This window comes from Canis lupus, chromosome 24, assembly GCF_011100685.1.
Source record: "Canis lupus familiaris isolate Mischka breed German Shepherd chromosome 24, alternate assembly UU_Cfam_GSD_1.0, whole genome shotgun sequence".
NCBI classification, from domain to species: domain Eukaryota; kingdom Metazoa; phylum Chordata; class Mammalia; order Carnivora; family Canidae; genus Canis; species Canis lupus.
Window position 1 is genome coordinate 38,373,282 of NC_049245.1, and position 19,507 is coordinate 38,392,788.

The 19,507-nt window shown below is 49.9% G+C and overlaps 1 protein-coding gene across 4 annotated transcripts in view; it reads right to left on the bottom strand.

Annotated features, from left to right (window-relative positions):
* NFATC2 (nuclear factor of activated T cells 2) overlaps positions 1-3,435 on the bottom strand; it is a 145,230-nt gene extending 141,795 nt beyond the window's left edge. For all 4 annotated transcript variants that reach the window (XM_038572610.1, XM_038572607.1, XM_038572609.1 and 1 more), the window contains exon 1: positions 3,293-3,435. In XM_038572610.1, the coding sequence (XP_038428538.1) occupies positions 3,293-3,422 (130 nt within the window). In that variant the 5' untranslated portion in view covers positions 3,423-3,435. The remainder of the gene's footprint in view (positions 1-3,292) is intronic.
* Positions 3,436-19,507: the final 16,072 nt, after the last annotated feature.

Here is a 19,507-nt window from a genome sequence, read left to right on the forward strand (position 1 = left end):
GCTATTAACAAAGCCAAGGGTTTAATAAAATGCTGGCAACAAATCACACTCTGTATTGATTTAAATAGATAAGAGGTGCCTGGGTGGCTCAGTCGGTCGAGCGACTCTTGATTTTGGATCAGATCATCTCAGGGTGGTGAGATCGAGGCCTGTGTTGGGCTCTGCACTGGGCATGGAGCCTGCTTAAAATGTTCGCTCTCCCTCCACCCACCCCTTTCTCTCTCTCTCTCTCTCTCTCTCTCTGTCTCTCTCTCAAATAAATAAATAAATCTTAGATAAATAAATAGGTCAAGCCATTCAACAACAACCGTGTAAGATAAGTACTATTATTTCAGCCATTTGACAGCTAAGCAAACCAAGGTCCAGAGAGGTTAAATGACTCATCCAAGATCACTCTGCTGGTAAATGTTTTAAACTCCAGTCTTGCCATGGCTGCCAGGCCCCTTACACACTGCTTTACATCTCTCTCCTCAGATAAGGGAATAGTGAACCCTCACACAGTAGTTAAGAATGTAGGCTCTGGAGCAAGACAGCCAGGTTCAGGTTTCAACTCTGCCATTTAACCGGCTCCACTTTCCTGGGAAACTTTCTTCACCATTCCATGCCTCACTGGCTCCTCTGTAAAATGAGGTGACCATAGTGCCCACCTGCTAGGGTTGGAGGGTTATGGCATGACTTAAGAAGCATCTGCTACAACGCTATACTTCCATAAAATGAGCATCCAACTTCCCCCAAATTTCTAAGGACCATCACCAAGTTCTGACAATTGTCCGACCCATTAGGGGGCCCTTTCCTTCCTTGACTTTTGCCAAGCTCACGCACAGAGTTAAGGGCAGCCCTCACATGCACCACCAAAACACTGTCACCTGGGACAGAGCCCAATAGCAACCCAAAGACTAGTGCCAGTCCTTGGGGAGCTCCACCATGCAGAAGCAGAGGTGACCCCACTAACATCTGGGTAAGGCAGGGCCAGACCACATCTGGAAGAGCTCGTTTAACCTCCCCAGGCTCACAACACCCCTTCTCATCCTCAGCCACAATGTTTCTGTGCTGCTTACTTCCCAGCAAGGACTCATCATTTATAGATTCCACAACAAACTCCCCCACCCCATAAGGGGGACGGAGGGCCTGCACATAGGAACTTCTTTCCAAAGAGCCCAGTTTGGAAGGGAGGAATCTGACAAGCACTTCCTTGGCCAAGTGGATCAAGGTCCATATCAACATTGATCAAGTTGATAATAGGTACCCTTGATAAGATGTGATGGGCATTGTCACTTCAGCTGCACGCTCTTCATCCCCAGAACCTATAGCCCCAGTCTTTCCATGAGGGAAATGTCAGAAAGACCCTAACCGAGGCCCATTCTACAGTATACCTAGCCAGTGCTCCTCAAAACTGGCAAGCTCATAAAATACAAAGACGGCATGGACTCTAGTTCATAATAATGCATCAATACTGGTTCCTGAATGATAGTAAGTCTACCCATACTAATATAATGTAATGTTAATAAAATAGGGACCTGGGTGCTCAGTATATGGCAACTCCCTATGCTGTCTTTACAACTTTTCTGTGAACCTAAAACTGTTCCAAAAAAATAAGGTTTTGTTTTTTTTTTAAATGATTCCGGGGCTTTCACTGTGGCCATTTAGACACCCATCTGGCGGCCACCAAGCACCACTTGCCAAGAAAAACTATAAAAAGCACCTCCCATCAGATTTGGCTTGGAAAGTATTTCCCCGGAAAGCTCCCCTGTGCAAAAAAAAAAAAAAAAAAAGAAAGAAAGAAAAGAAAAAAGTTAGCTGATTGTGAATCTGGGAGGGGTGTCAGTATTAGTTCTCTGTAAAACATGACTTTAATCTTAACAAACAAAGACCACGGATGGTAAAGGATCCTTAAAGGGATCGTTTGCAGATTCTTAATTGTATCTTTTCAAAGCGAAGGATGGCCTCCAGATTGCAACTTGAGAAGACTGGTCTCTTAGGCTGGCTAATCATTTCCATCTCCAGCCAAAATACAGAATAATTTACTAATTCCCATCTTCACTTGGCAACCAAGCCAAAGCAAGCCCCTCACCTAACCGGCCTGTGAAGATGGCCAGGGAAGGAAAGTTAAAACTTCTCATTCACCTGCCATACACAGCATCTCTGGGAAGTACCAAACCCCCAAATATCTGTGTAAAGGCCTCCTACACAAACCAGCCGGCACAACCCCTTCCTGCGTTCCGGATGCGGCCAAGCCCGAGTGCATCTGGAAGTTACCAACAGGCCTGCCCCTGAGGCTTCAACAAGCATTGGCTGGGCTGGGCTGTCAAAATCAGGAAGCCTGGTCGGGGTTTTTTTTGTTGTTGTTGTTTTTTCCAAGACAACCTGCTAACCAGAAAAATACAGTGAAGTTGGGCATGCGACCTCCTCCTCCTCCTTCTGACAAATGCTCCTGTTAACCACGTGAAGTGATGGCCCGGCCTGGGGAAGTCCCCAGCCACCCAGGGCACCTGAAGGCAGACACTGACAGGTCGTTGGGGCAGAGATGGGCTGCTTCTTCCTGAATCCACAGGCCAGCCTCCCCCTCTCCCCCCCAAAACCCCACATTCCACTACGACCATGAGGTAGGGGGTCACATAACAAAGCTCAGACTGATCCATTTGGGGTGATTCACAAAGGCAGCAGCAGAACCCAGGGAAGAAATGGGCTGGCTTCCTAACAGCGAGGTCAAACCACGCTCCGGCATCAGACACAGACAACAACCTCTTCACGAGTTTCGCCACCGCGTGTGCGACAAACCCAGCTCACAGGCGGTGCTGTCTGGAGAGGGGAGGCTCAGTGCCACGGGCCCTGACACTTGGGCTCCGTGGTAACCTTTGGGCCCCTCCGTTCCCTCCCTACCACCAGCTTTGGCCTCCTCACCTCCTCCCTCCAGAGGCAAATCTAGCCCTTCCTTTCCCCCTCGGAGCACCCTGCGGCCGGGCAGAGCCAGCTGAGGCCCCAGCTGAGGCCGGGGCCACCTTTTGCTCTGCTCCCAGTGACCCTCGGGGAGAAGTCACCAGTAACTGGGGCTGACGCCCTACTGGGCAAGAGAGGGCTTACCGCCCCCTAAGGGTGGCAGCAGTCCCAGACGCCTCATGCCCTCCCTCTCACCTGCGGAGACGCGCCCCTCCCGCCCTCACCAGCCCCCCACCCCGGGAAGTGAGACCTCGGGAGCAAGGAGGCGCCCGGTGCCCACTCGGCAGGCCCAAGCCCCCGCCCCGGCTCCGGGGCTGGCAGCGGGGGGGCCCGGCCGGGAGGAGCCTCCACCGACCTTCGATGGGGTTCAAATACTCATAGTCGAAGAGGATGGAGAAGTCGAACTCGTCTTGGGGGCTGCCCCCGGGCTCGTGACCTGGGGCGCCCCCGCCGTCGGGGTCCGGCTGCCGCTCCGGGGCGTCCATGCTCGCGGGGCGGCGGGAGGGCGGCGGGGCCGGGGCCGGGGGCGAGCGCGGGAGCGGGCGCGGCCTGCTGGGCCCGGGCGGGGGCGGGGCGGCGGGGGCGGCGGGGCCTGTCCTCGCGGGGGCGGCGCGGGCGCAGCGGGTCCTGGACGCGCCCGGAGCTGAGCGGCGGCGGCGGCGGCGGCGGGCTTCCTGCTCCGGAGGCACCTGCTGCAGCCCGTCGCGGGGAGGCGGGGCCGGGCCGGCCGGGCCGGCGGGGCGGGGCGGGGCCGCGACCGGGGCGCGGGGAGGGCGGGGGCGGGGGGGGAGGCGCCCGGGAGGAAGGAGGCCGCCCCCCCCACCCCGGGAGCACGCGCCCCGGGTCCCCTCCGCCGGGCGCTCCGGGGCCGCGGGGGAGGCTGCGGGCCTGCGGGCCTGGGACCCAGACGGGGGGGGGTAGTATTTGCCCTTCGTCATCAGCTGATCCCCTTCCTTTCCCTCTTCTCTTCTCTACGGGGAGGTGAGCAAGGGGGGGCACCCACTCCCTTCCCCTGCACGCTGTGTCTCCGGGTGTCTCTGCGTGCCCACAGCTGTGGCATGATCTTTTTTTCACCTGCAGTTGGGTCACCTGTATACCCCCTGAAAGCAGTTTCCCCAGTTTCCCAGGACCTGGGGGTGGGAGGCTGGGGGGGGAAGAATCCTAGGTACTCTAGAGCACGAGCCCCTACCTTACATCTGGACCCTTCCGGCCAACCAAGCTTGGCCAACCTAGCTCGTGCCTGGCGCCAGGGCCCCAGCATGAACCTGACACCGATGCCCCTCCCGGGAAGCTCAGGTTGGGGCTAGGGGCAGGCGTGGAGGTGATGAACAAGAGAAGAAAGGTCATCTTGGAACAGTGTCGGGAGGGAACCACCAGGGGTCTGGGCAAGGACTGGCTGGGGAGGCTTTATTCTCTGCGGTGGTCAGTCACCGCCTCTCCGGGAGGGTGGTGACAGATGGATGAACCTAACTGATCTGGGGGAAAAGAGTTCTGGCAGTGGGGGAACCACAGGGAAGCTAAAGCCAGAAGGGGTTCAGTGTGTTGGAGAAGTTGGCTGGTAACAAGTCCACCTGGACACTTGTTAAATACACAGACCCCCAGGCCTCTCCCTGGAGGTTCTGATTCCTTAAGTCTGGAGCAGAGGCTCAGTGATGTGATTTTTTTTTTTTAAGTGCCCAAGTTGAATGCTGTGAACAGGTACATTTGAGGAACACTGTGTAAGAACCCAGTACCACCACCACCACCCCATAAAACACGTCCAGGGGTCTTGGACCAAGTTAGCTGAAGTCAGAAGAAAGACTCCCAGAGGCAGTAAAGGAGATGAGAACAGAGGTCTTCAACCCTAACAACATGTCAGAATCACCTGGAACACTTTTTAAATGCCTGTGCCTAGGCTTCAATCCAACCCCCAGGGAACCAGAACATTCAAGGGTTTTTTTGTTGTTTTTTGTTTTGTTTTGTTTTGTTTTGTTTTTAATGACCTCAGATGAATCTAAAGTGTATGCAGTGTTGAGAATCTCTGGATCAGAAGATTAGGTGGGAAAGTTCCTAGGATTCCCAGAAAACCACAACTTGACCTCACGTGGAAGTGACTCAAATCCTTCTCCACGTGCTAGGAAGAACAGTGAATGTGCATCCTTCAGGTGGAGCCATCTCTGCTCCATTAGAGGACTGGTGCAAAGCTAGGGATCATCGTTCATTCCAGATATTTGCTGAGCACCTCCAGGTACCTGACACTGCTACAGATCTTGGAGATGCAGCCATCAATAGGACAGCGTCTCTACCCTTATCATGCTTATATCCTGGAAGCAAAGAGACACAGCAATGAATAGGGTTTTCCAAATTGTACTTAGACCGGTGGTTCTTAACCCCAGCTATGCTTTAGAATCACCTGGAGAGCTGTTTAAAAATTCAATGGCTGGGCCCCACCAAAGACCAGTTATAATCAGAATGTTTGAACAAAGGGCCTGGGCATCAGGATTTTGTAAAATCTCCCTAGATGCTTCCAATGGGTGGCCAGGGATGGGAAACATTAATTTAGACTCTCACTTCATTTCAAGGGACCCAGCCTGGCTCAGGACTCACCAACTTTCAGAGTCTTAGGAAGTACTTTCTGGTTGTCAGAGCAGAAAACTATCCTCTTCTTTGATTCCTAACCATGAGCACAGTGACACTGGGTGTAACCAACCAACATCTTAGGGTAGCTTAAAATGTAGATGGAGGAGGGGGGAGTGATGATGACCCAGACTGCGACATTTAGAGCTGAGCATCTAGAAGAAGACGAGTGTTCTTGGGTCCTTATGACAGGACTCAAAGTCGAGACCCTGAAATGTGGTCAGAGATAAATAAAGGAACCAGCTTGCCCTTATGCTGTAGAAAAAGGAAGGGCTGGTGTCACCCTCACAGGTCATCTCCCACCCATAATGATTAAATGCCTCTAATCTAGGGATACCTGTTGATTTTGCCTACCTGGATTCATTCCCTGCTTCTGATCAAAACATCCCAGCGTGTTCCTTTGGGAATCTACTCTTGACACAATTTTGGCAAAACTATCAACCCAGTTGTCCCACCCTTCCCTGGCAAAGAAGTGGGTGAATGACCCACACTTGACTAGAGAATTTTATCTCTTCTAGCCTATGAGACCTACTAAGGCAGTGGTCATGACTACCTCATTCATACACAGCTTTGTGCCCAGCAATGTGTGGATGGATAGATGGATGAATGGATGAGTGGGTGTTTGCATGAATGCATGGATGGATGGGAGAGTGTATGTTTGGATTAATCAATGGATGCATACATAGAATAGTTCAGTTGATCAATCGATGGAAGAGTAGATGTTTGGATAATAGTAGATGGATCGATCAATGGCTCAGTGGAGAAGTGGATGTTTGGATGGAGGAATGGATGGGAGGGTCGGAAAAAGAGAGTTTAACTGTCCTGTATGTATAAGTACCTTAGTTTTTTTTAAGGGTCCTCCTCCCTGAGGCTTACACTGGCCACCCAATTGTTAAGGCAAGAACCTCAATCATTACCCAAACAACATCCTCTTGAGATACCCAATAAGATGAGATAATGAAGGGAAAGCCCTTAACAACTGACAAAGGACAGCAAACACTTCAGGCTTACGAAGAGTGGCTCAGGACATTCTAAATTAAGACTCTAACTGCTTTGAGGCGCCTGGGTGGCTCAGTTCATTGAGCATCTGACTCTCAATTTTTGCTCAGGTCATGATCCCAGGGTCCTGGGAATGAGCCCCGTGTTAGGCTCCCCATTCAGCAGGAAGTCTGCTTGTCCCTCTCCCTCTGCCCCACCCCATGCTCACAAGCTCTTTCTCTCTCTCTCTCCCCCTAAAATAAATAAATTCTAAAAAAAAAAAAAAATTTTTTTAAATTAAAAAAAAAACTCTAAGTACTTTAGCTGTTCCTCTGAACAGTGGATGTATTTTGTTTAAGGCTTCTAAGGTTTGGAATCTGCACCCAAACAATCAGAGTTCTCTAAAGGGAATAGGTTCAGACTAGATCCTGACCCAAAACAGTTTCTGCTGGAGCAGTGAGAAGTGAGAGGCTTTTCTTCTTGGAGGGCCACCTAGAAGGTGGGGGTTTGGGTTGAGGAGAAGACACATTTGCAATTCCAAAATAAATAATTTGTGCTCTTAGGAGCAAGGACTAGGAGCAGAATGTATGACCTTTGTGCATTCAGTGGCCATCTGGGGGAGGGAGGGGTGGGCAGGCGGATGGAGGCCCTGACAGGGTAGCTCTGTCAACCTTCTTTCTGCCCCGTGGCTGACCTCCCTGAAGAGGCCCTGGCGTCTTCATTTTTTCTCCAGCCTTGACAACAAAAGTGCAAGGGGAAGCCAGCGAAGCCCCTGAGAGCCTGAAACTTATAGCATGCATTGATATTGCCTGGCCCTGCTCCAGGAATTCAGCTCACTTCAACAAGCATTTACCCGAATGTATACTTGCCGACTGAGGTAAGCACCGTGAAGAAAAGAAGAAGGTGCTACAGAGCTCATATCAAAGAAACCTGATATAGATAGGAGTTCAGGGAAGGCTTCCCTAGGAGGTGAGGTTTTAGCAGAGACCAAAGAGTTGCCAAGAAGTTGCCGAGGAAATACTGAGGGGAAGAACTAACAGCCAGATGAGGAAAGTATGTGCAAAGGCCCTGAGGCAGGAGGAAGTATGAAGTGTTGGCGGGACCGAAGGAAGACTGGAGGGGCAGGTGCTCACGGACCTGAAGAAGGTGTAAGGTAAGGCTGGGAGGTAAGTGGGGACCATGGGGAGAATTCAGGACCTAAGAGCAATGATGACAACCGAACCGTATCAGGAAGTGTGCGACAAGATCATATCCGAGTTTCTAAACAATTGTGTCCTGTGTGGAGAGGAAACTGCAGGCTATAAAGGCTGAAGTGGGAAGAATGTTTAGGAATCACCTGTAGCCGCGTGGGCGAGGGGTACTAGGAACAGGGACTTCAGTGACTGCATTGAAAACAGCAGCAGCGCACAAAAGACACGAGTGTGTACCCTTGTCCTTGACCCACCCTTGACATCTCTTTTCCTCTTCTAGGCTTCCCCTTAAAATGCAGCACAATTTGATTCCACCCGAATGCGAGTATCAGAGGAGCACTGGCCCCCGGGGCCTTGCATCCTGACGCCCATTCAGGTGGGCCCTGCAGGGACCCACTATGCACAGCTCTGCCCTTCTTTCCACCTTCTGGAGGAAGCAGCCCGGACCTCTCCCCTTACATCTGGGGGCAGGTGTCCAGCTGCCAAGCCGACAGCTGGGTGTCCAACGGGCATCCCCAAGTCTCCCAACCAAGCCCTGCGACCCTCTGCACCCTCTCCGCTCCCGCTCACATACCACCTGCCCCGACCCGCCACCGTCCGTCCAGTTCTCTGCCCACATCCGAGGAGTAGTCCGTGATCCCTCTCATTTTCTCACACCCACAGGCAACCCAGCAGCAAATGTAGGCATCTCTATCCTCAACGTGTAACCTAGACCCAACCGTCTCTCACTGACTTCACGACTCTTCGTCCCGCCCCAACCACCCACTTCCCCAGAAGACTGCAGGTGCCTCCTCCCCGGCCTTGCTACTTCCACTTTTGCACAGAGCAGCCCCGGGCATCCTTTCAACATACAGACTCGTGAGTCCTCCTGTGGCTTCCCATTAAGTCTAGAATTAAATACAAACCCTGCAAGACCCTGGATGAGCTGCCCCCCTGCACCCCTCCCTTTGACTATCATCTCTCGCCATCCTCCCCTTCTCTCACTCCTTCCTGCCACCCCGCTCATCGCCCTGTTCTTGAGAATGCCACGCACAGCCTCACCTCCGGGCCTCCGCACCTCCTGCTCCTGTTGCTATTTGCCCGGCCACCCCCTCACTTTGTTCACGCCCCAGCTCAACTGTCACCTCCTCACAGTGACCTCCCATGACCACCCCCTGGTCTGCTCTGTGGGTGCACCCAACTTTTCATCCCCCCCGGCCTTCACCTCCACAGTGTGTTGTACTCCTCTGTGTGTCTGTTCATCCGTCGACTGCTTGTTCTCACTTGAATGCAAGCCCCACAGGGGCAAGGATGTGTGTCTGCTTTGTTCACTGGCATATCTGGGGTTGTCAGATTTAGCAGATGAAAAATACAGGACTTAGGCGTCTGTTAAATTTGGCGTTTAGACGAACAACAAATATTTTTAGTCTAAGTATGTTCCGTATATTATATGGGACACATTTAAGCTAAAAATGATTCATTGTTTGAGATTCAAAGTTACCTGGGCACCCTGTATTTCTGTCTGGCGACTCTGGCTGTATCCCCGGGTCCTAGAATAGTACCCAGCACGTGGCAGCTAGTCAGTGAGAGGCAGCTAAAGGAATGAGGGAAGGAAGGGTGCCCAGCAGAGCTTCCCCCCACCCTGACCCGAGAGACCAATCCACCCTGAGCCTGTACCAGGAGGAGCCCCTGGGCCCCCACTTTCCTCAGTTTAACGAGACTCATTGGGGATATCCTAAAATCTGATGTTTTGCACAACTGGGGGCCCAGCCTCCAGCGTGGTTATAATACCTGTAATCAATTTTATATAAAAACATTTCATCTGACTCAGTGGCTTCAGGGAACTTCTGCCTATACATGTTTTTATTTTAAAAATAAGAGAGAGAAAAAGGAAGAAAGAAGAAAAAAATACTTCTAGACTATATGTCCTGTTATAGAAAATACGTGCTTGGGTTATTGTAATAAGACTGGTACGTTTGAATCCCATCACCACTGCCCCTACCGCTGACCTCCCTGAAGGTCAATGGCACCCACAGGCCTGAAAATATAGATGTTTGGCCAAGGTTGGGGTGACCTTGTGGTCCAGTATGGAACGTCCCAGAGTGGGAGGCCCAGGACCCAATCCAAGTTCTTCCCCTAAATCACCCTGCAACCTTTAAGCAAGTCACCTGGCCTTCCTGTGCCTCAGTTTCTCCATCTGTAATATGGGGGGGATGAATTGGATCATCCCTGAGCCCCTATTCTGGCTCTAAAATTCAAGGGTTCTTTGACGCTCACCCAATTGGCATCCAGGGTCATCTTCATGGGTGTGTGACCTGCACAGGCACACAGGTCCCTGTGCTCGGAAGGACCCCATGCTTGGTTCAATGCTCTGGTGTCCTAAGAATCTTTTTTTTTTTTTTTAAGATTTTATTTATTTATTCATGAGAGAGACAGAGACAGAGAGAGAGAGAGGCAGAGACACAGGCAGAGAGAGAAGCAGTCTCCACACAGGGAGCCTGATGTGGGACTCAATCCCGGGACTCCAGGATCACACCCTAAGCATGAAGGCAGATGCTTAACCGCTGAGCCACCCAGGCATCCCTGTCTTAAGATTCTTAATTTTTTAACATGGGGCTGCATGCACACTTTCACTTTGTCCCGAGGCCTACAAGTGACCTAGTGAGGCATGATGGAAGGACACAACGCATAAGTCACAAATTCTCATCACCAACTTCACATTTTGACAACACCCATTGTAATAAAAGCTTGGCTATAAAACACAGTCACTGAGACATTTTTAAGTCAAATTCAAAAAGCAGGAACATTCTCTCCCAGCTTCCAGAGACGATCCCACATCAAGGACATCATGGCATTATCACCCTAAATACTAATGTTATAATTTATAGTTGGATGCATTTGACTCCTACATGCCTGGAACTCAGATAAGGCAAGCGAGGCTAGATTCAAGAGAGTGCCAAGAAAACTCAGCAATCAATGAAATGCTATTTCCATAAGATGTTTTCGAAAATCAAAATGAATACCAAAAAAAAAAAAAAAAAAAAAAAAAAGATCCATGGTGAGCAAACTATGACAATTCTAATAAAGACAGAATTAGTAGTAACAGTACCCTGCAGAGCCACACCAGAGCCTGAGGCAAAAAAGGAAACATGAGTAATACTGATCCTGTCCTTTTTAAATTTTTTTTATTTTTATTTTTGGTTTAGCATGGATTTTTTACAGTAATTGTGATTCTTAAAGATATTACATTAAAATCTTACTCATCTCAACTACAGAGCCTTTTGGTGTTCCCCTATATTTTGCCTTCCCACCAAAGTCATTTTCAGGAACGTGCTCCTTATGAATCGAGGGAACAAGACAGTTTGAGAGCTGACTTCTCCTCCAATGCAACACCCACATAATCTTTTATTTTTTTAAAAAGATTTTATTTATTTATTCATGAGACACACACACACACACAGAGAGAGAGAGAGAGAGAGAGAGAGGCAGAGACACAGGTAGAGGGAGAAGCAGGCTCCATGCAGGGAGCACGATGTGGGACTCGATCCCGGGTCTCTAGGATCACACCCTGGGCCAAAGGCGGCGCTAAACCACTGAGCCACCCAGGCTGCCCCAGACTAACATTTTTAAATTTGGAAATTTGGGGGCTCCTGGGTGGCTCAGGTCGGTTAAGTATCTGCCTATGGCTCAGGACGTGATCCCAGGGTGGTGAGTCTGCTTCTCCCTCTCCCTCTGCCACTCCCCCTGCCTGTGCGCTGTCTCTCTCTGTCTCTCTGTCAAATAAATAAATAAATAAAATCTTTTAAGAAAATAAATTGGGAGATTTTACATAAAAACCCCAATTTCCAGTATCTCCTGAGAAAATGGGAAGACCTGGCCACAGCAAGTCCACAGTCCTGCATGGACCAATCGTCTGGAGCAGAGTAGGAGCTTCCCCCTTCAGAGGATTCTGTTGCTCTCAGGCCACCACCCAGCTGACCTGTGTCCCCGTGAGCATGTGAGTTTGAGACCCTGGCTTCCAGGCTCTTGACTCCTTCTACCTGGTCCCTGCTCCCACAGTATGTCCTGGTTGTATTTCTCCTCTTCATTCCTTGCTTTCTAGCACATTCCCCCTCTGCCTCCTGAAATGGATCCTTAGCAGAGGAGCATGTCGGCAAACTCCCCTTCCTCCTAAACCTCATCATCTCCCACCCAGTCCTAGCCTTGGATTAAGCACAAGGTGCCACCATCCCTCTGCCAGGGGAGCCCCAACTCCTCCCGAAGCAGAGCCTTACTTAGGGGCAAGCAGCGGAGGGGTGGCTGGGTAGGGGAGGGAGCATTGCTTAGCGTCTGCCCACCCCCACAATCATTCCCCAACCATCTGCCGTCTGCCCTTCTGTCACCCAGGCTGTCCCCCTAGATGCCTGCCACCCCCCCCCCCCCCCCCAGTATTGCATTTCTCATCTCTGTTCTCTCCCGTGCAGTAGTCTCTGCAGACTGGAACATCTGTGTGGACTTCGTACTCTGAAGTCAGGGAGTGATGAGCTGAGAGCTACCCTCCATCAGCTTCCCTTCGGCACGACCACACCTGGCCCCCCCATAAAAGCACATGCTATCTGCTCTTGTCCTCTCTCTTTTGCATTCCTCTCTCAAAACCATCACTAGATTTTCACTTAAACCTTTAGTTAAGTAACTTCCCATATGATAGCGCCTCCCTGATTTTACAAAAAGAAAAATCTCGGTATCTGACTTTCGAATGCAAGCAAGCATGTCTGTATATATCTTGGATTTTTTTTCCCTCAAGACCTAGTTGGTACCTTGCATCTAGCAGAACCTACACACACACACACACACACACACACACCTCTGGACTTACTGGTTCAGCAACTGAATAAGCCATCCAGAAGCCACAGAAAAGAGCCCTGAGATTTGGTAGACAATGGATTTACCCCCTTTAGGACAGACCTGAAGGTTATAAGGCTGAAGGAAAGCGCTAACTTGAATTTAAAACAATAAAGTGGCAGCTAGCATGAACGGACCACTTTCCATATGCCGAGAGCATCACAGACATGATCTTCGAACCCCCAAGCAGCCCCCGTGTCTAAGGATTACTATTACCCACATTTCAGTGAAGGAAACTAGGCACAGAGGAGGTTGTGATGTTACTTCTAAAGTCACACATGCCACCACGGAAATGGCTTTATTTGGATTAAGCCACACAAGTCTGATACTCATTACTGAGTCACACTGTTCCTTGGTTTTTAGCTAAGGGCGGATTTGCTAAGGGACATTTTGGACCAGGATGAAACGCTGAAAGATGTCTTGTGACTCTCAGCGATACCAGAGGGTGAAGGAGGGGCTCCTGTGGGCATCCAGGCTGGGCCGAGAGGAAGATGTGTCTGAAGTGGTTCAAACTTCATAAAATCAATCGCACCTACCCCCGGTACCAAAGACAAGGACCATTGCTGTAGGACCTCAGGGCTCCAGGGAACACAGTGTGAGAACCACAAAGGAGAGCACTCTGTGGACTGGAAAGTACCAGCACTCTCCATCTCCTCTGCCCCGCGCTGGTCCCAGCTGCCATCATCTCCCACCCAGGCCACCGACCACCTCAAGAGCCACCCATCTGCATTCTGAGCACCTACTCTGACCTGCTAGAGGCTGTTCTCCACTTAATGGTCAGTATGATCCTTTGAAATGATTAACGAGGCCACACCCTGTGCACTTAAAATTCCCCTAATGCCTCCCCAGTACCCTGAGAATGAACTGCAAACTGCTCCTGCCCTGGCTTGCCTCGTCTCGGTTTCTGTCCTGCTCCCCCACCTCTTTTGTTCCAGCCTCCTGCCATACGGTTCTCTTGCTGTTCACTGAATGTTCCAGCACATCTCTCTCCTCAGGACTTCCTCCTTCTGCCTGGATGCTCTTCCCCCAGACATTTTATAGGCAGACCCCATGCCATTCAGAGGTTGGTGAAAAAGACATCTCTTTAAAGAGGAAGGGGGCCATTCAGTCTGAATTCGCAATCCCTACTGTGAGGGTTAAATTGTGTCTTTTCCCAAAAATACGTTCATTTCCTAACCCTAGATACCTATGGACATGATCTTATTTGGAAATAGGGTCTTGGCAGATGTCATCCAAATGGGATGAGCTCATTAGAGCTCAAGGCCGGAATCCAGTGGCTGCTTTCCTTATAGGAAGAAGAGAGGACACACATACATACAAGGAAGAAGGCCACGTGAGAGCAGATGCAGAGACTGGAGGGATGCATCTACGAGCTAAGGATTGCCAGGAGCCGCCAGGAGCTGGAAGAGACGAGAAAGGATCCTCCCCTAGAGTGCCTTGCTGACACCTTCATTTCAAAGGTTTAGTCTCCAAAAATATGAGAGAATATATTTCTGTTGTTTTAAACCATCCAGTTTGTGGTAACTTGTGATGGCAGCCAGAGGAACCTAATACTCCCACCCACAGCACACGCACGCACACATACATGCATACACATTTGCATGCATGCACACATGCATGCACACATATACAAACAGACATGCACACATATACACATACACCCACACACATATACACATGCACACATATACAACTATACGTGCATATGCATACACATGTATACACACATGCATGCACACATACAACATACATGTGCATATACACATTCATGCACACAAATATACTGCACATATACACGCATGCATTACATGCATGTGCGTACACATGCATATGTGTACTTGCTCACATGCATACATCACATATACATGCATGCACACTGCATACATATATACATGTGTGCACATATAAACACTCAAATGCGTATATAGATACACATATACGTGAACACATGCATAACACATATGCACGCACACACATACATATGCACACACGCACACACACACATACAGACGCATGCCCATGTGCTTACACAGGCCATTCACAGCTCTATTCTCCTCTTTGAGTCTCTAGCATTTGACTTCGTTTGAAACTATCATGGATCTTCCTGGGTTCACCCACGTGGCGCTCGCCTGATGAGGGCAGACTCCATCTTGTTCTCTACTCTTTCCCCAGCCTCTGGGACGGTCACTGGCACATAGGGCATGCTCTGAAGTTGTTGATGAAAATGAATTAAATGGTCAAGGGAGCTTATCAGCGGAGGATGAGGTGGGCCTTGAGGAAAGGTGTGGCAAGGCTGGCAGAGGCAGAGGGAAGGACTGAGTGGCATGTACACAAGGCACAGACCAGCTCCAAGAGCAGCGACAGTGCCATTAATGGAAGCGCTACGGTCACCCAAGAAGCACCAATGGAGCCTTCTCCTCCCAGAGAGCTTTGGGGTCATGGGCCCCTGGACAGGTGCATTGTGCCAGAGAGAGCCAGAAGGGGTGGGGATGGGGACTGCCTGAAGTTACTGGGTAGCCCAGAAAGTCAAAATGGAAGGAAGGAGGAGACCTCAACCCACCCACCCCTGCTCCAAATGTTGTGGAGCGCAGGGTCCTGCAGCCCCCTCTCCCACTCACCTTCTTGCTGGGTGGTCCTGCTGCCCAAAGCAGGGCAGACAGGACTGTGGGGCCCTTAAATGCCAAGTTCTGGGCATGAGTAGGAGCTGGGCCTGCTCTCAAAATGCCTTGACCACTCCCCATCTCGGTTTCCTCCATCTCTACGTGAGGCTCAATATTCTATACCCGCCTCTTGGGGGGTTTTGTGAGAAGCCCCTGAGATAACATGACCACTCAGCCTAACAGGGAGTGACAGGTCAGAGTGGGCTGCAAGCAAGCTCTGTGACTGAGCCATGTGATCCTGGGGCGTGACTGCACCTTGGGCAAGATGGGCATGGTAGCCGTCGGACTGGCGTGAGGGGGCACATGAGAGCCCCTTGGGATGGTGCCTGGGCTGTAGCTGGCAGTCAACAAGTGGTGGCTGTTGTCGTGATCTTTGGGGCTGATTCTCTGCAGACAACAGCAAGAAAGCACCTGCCTGTTGGATGGCCTAGGAGGAATCCTGTCTAGGTCTCTAGCCTTTGGTGGAAAAACATGGAAGTCAAAGGCCAGCGTCATTGTCAAAAGGAGGCCAAAGAGCGTGAATCAGAAAGCTGGCACCGTGCTCCCGAGTTAAGTCTTAGTTCTGTGGCCTTAACAGATTGCATGACCCCTACCGTGCATCATCCATTCATGTATTCATCCATCTGTCTGTCCATTTAACATAAAAAAGTACTGAGCACCGACTGAGTGCCAGGCACGGTTCAAGTTACCGGGGCCACAGGAGTGAGCAGGATAGCTATGGTTTCTGCTTCTTGGAGTTGAAGTCTGAAAGAAGACACAGACGAAGCATGGACTGTGTTACCGCCAGTGTGACCAGCACAGGATGGAGCAACATGGGGCACGGGCCTCCAATCCAGCCTGGGCAGTCAGAGCTTCAAATCCCTATTCTAACAAAGGAACAAAAATAGAAACCTTCCTGGCTTCTTCTGGGTGAGATGTGAAATAAGTAGTAAGGGAGATGCACCCAATGGCAAAATGCAAAATGTGAAATAAGTAGTAAGGGAGATGGACCCAATGGCAAAATGCAAAAGAAAGCACTCGGTAACTGGCTTTTTAATTTTGATTTTTTGGGGGAGGGGATAGAGGGTAAATATTGAACTAATGAATTATACGTAGTAATGACAGCAATTATTTATTAAGGGGGTCCTTTGAGGGTCATATTGTTTATTAAAAGGTCGAAATTCTCTGTAGGTTAATAAATAATTGCTGTCATGCCCTCTAAGGGTCTCTGCTGCCTTAGGACCTTCCCTGCGATTCGGCAAATAGAGGGGTAAACCTGGCCCCACAGGGATGTCTGTTGAGACCCTGCTCCTGCTGTTCTAATGGGTTGGCGCTCAGTCATTAGGTATTATTCCACATATTATGACTGTCATCCTTTGATGTGTGGGGTGATTGGGACACAGGAAGGCAAAGTTATCTGCATAAGGTCACACAGCCAGCAAGCACCAGAGCCAGGATGTGAACTCCCATCACTCAGATCTCAAGCTATCGACTTCTCCGGTGTAGAAATGTCCTGGGTCCCATTGCAGACACAGAAACAGACCTGGCCCTGTCCAAAGAGGGTTTACAATCCAATCAAGGGACGTTTTCAGCAATGGTAGTTAGAGGAAAATCTGGGAAAATGAGTGCTTCTCTCTGAAGTTCTAGGGCAAGAGGGAGAGACCTAAAGATCTTGCTGGAGGTGGGCTGACGGGGGGAGCAATGCAAGGGCTTGGCCCGGCTGAGGGGCCCTTACAGGGGTCTCTGTTCATCGCAGTTGGAAGGCAGTGCTGGTTTGAGAGCCTCCTGGCTGCCTGGGGACTGTTCTTCCTCTAGTGGAAGTGGAAACATCTCGCCTTCGTTCCCCTGAGGGAACCCCACAACTGAAACTCTAGGATGGGGATCCCTGGGTGGCGCAGCGGTTTAGCGCCTGCCTTTGGCCCAGGGCGCGATCCTGGAGACCCGGGATCGAATCCCACATCAGGCTCCCGGTGCATGGAACCTGCTTCTCCCTCTGCCTATGTCTCTGCCTCTCTCTCTCTCTCTCTGTGTGACTATCATAAATAAATGAAAAAAAAAAAAAAAAAAAACAGTTTGAAACTCTAGGATGATGCTTCTACCCTTCACATCATCTCTCACTTCTCTCCTTCCCTTCTAGGATATGTCGGGGAACAACGCGGTGCTGGGAAAGGAGCCCAGGACCAGGGTCAGGTCGGCCTCAGCTTCCTCATCTGTCAAATGGTATTACAAAGAATTGTAATAATATTAATGAGTTCCAGAATCGACAGAGCATATGGTCGAGAGGCTGGATTCAGATTGTAGCTCCCCTGCTTCCCTGCTGGGTAACGCTTGGCCATCACCGCCCTTCTCTATGCCTCACTCGCCTCCTCCGTGAAGGAGGCAATAATTGTGCTTACCCCGCACACACAGTTGCACCAATGATGCGAAGACTTAATATTTCTAAAACATCTAGCCGGTGCTCCGTATGTGTCTGCCCCCACCACCGTGGTGTGCCAGGCATCGTGCTGCTAACCTGCTGTGTGACCTTAGGCAAAGTAGCTCTCATCGTCCTCAACTGTCAGGCAACAATCACATTTAGTAAGTGTTAACCTCGTGTTAAGCACAGAGGTAAGGGTTTTGGGTGCATGATTTCATGTGATGCTCGTGACAACCCCATGAGGTCACCACCATCATTATTCTCTGTTGCAGATGAGGAAACAGGCTTTATAAGCCACGATCTTAGCCCAACCTGGTGCCATCAGGAAGCTCCCATAAGTTAAAAGAGTAGCCAGAGAAACTTAAAGCACTGCACCTCCTCAAAGAACCGTTGCTGTGAAATCCAGTGTCCGCATCACTGCGTTGTTGTTTTGCCTCTTTAACATAATGGGAATTGCAGCTCCCCTTTGCCACGTGCTGGCTGCCAGCATGACACTGTCGTAGGTGCCTTACCTGTGCCACCTCACTGAATCTCACAGCAACTTGTAAGGGAGACATTATTATTGACCCCATTTCGGGGATGTGGAAACCGAGGCACAGAGAGGGTAAGTCACTTGCCCACGATCACACAGTTGCAATGTGGCCAGGCAGAAATTCAAAACCAAGCAGAAGACAGGGAGTTTAGGTCTGGGAGTGAGCAGAGCTCACCCTGGGTTTGTTTATTCCTAAAATACTTTCCATCATCCCACTTCAGATAAAACTGAACACACCTCTTTCAGATCTTCAGTTTTTCCCAGGACCTTGACCCGGAGCTACACAGCAAGGTCAGTATTTTCCTACCATGCAAATATTTCTATTCACTATTGCTGACCCCGCCCATCTACATGCACACTTCAGGTCTGTTGCTAGGATCATGGCAGTGTTTGAGCTGAAAGGTTTTTTTCCCTCTGGAGACCCCAATGCAGAACACGGTCGAAGCGACTCATGCCAGCTGTCTTTGATGCCTGGAATTGCATTCTGTGTGCCCAGTTGCCTTGGCATGCCAAGTGTGGTTTGCCGGGAACAATGTGGTACCCTGTCTCCCACATGCGTACACACACACTGGCACGCTACATATTCATAATCCCTGCACACATGAGCACGGGCTAGGGAGGGTAGGCAATGCACGTGCACACCCCAAATACACATACTTCAAAACTTTGAGAAAGGAGAAAGTTCATAAACCCAGAGGAGAGGTGTAGCCGCCCCAATAAAATGTGAGGCTTGTATTAGATCACACAGTCAAACAGAAGCCCAGTTACTCCTCCAAGTCCAAGCTCTCACTCCCTCTCTTTCTGAATAGAGCTAAATGTGTCACTAGTCTGTTCCCCCACCACCACCCACCTCCACCATCATAACATCAAACACCATTTTTTCGGTATGTTTGACAGTAAAAACTAATTCGTGTCCGTAATAGATCTGTAGGCTGCCTGGGAGTATCACTTTTACAGATGATGCCATGTTAGTAATGTATTTTGGCCATTATTGTCGTATGCTTGACCACTAGCAGAGAACAGGATAAACTGGTACCCGTAAAAAAAAAAAAAAAAAAAAAAAAAAAGTGTTCAAAGCATTGGCAGGGTCTTGCTTTCAAAAGTGCAGCTCAGCTAAAAATATATGTCAGTGAGGTCCGCTGTGGCAAAGCACACCATTTACCTAACCCAAGGCATTTGGCCTCGCTCCGGTTTAAAAAAAAAAAGAAAGAAAGAAAAAAGCTCTTCAGGTTTATTTACTGAAATTGTCATTTCTTTTCCCCCAGAACTTTAATCAGCCACACAGAGCACAAAACCTACATTCAACTCCGATTTTATGACACGAGGCTAACTCCTCCTA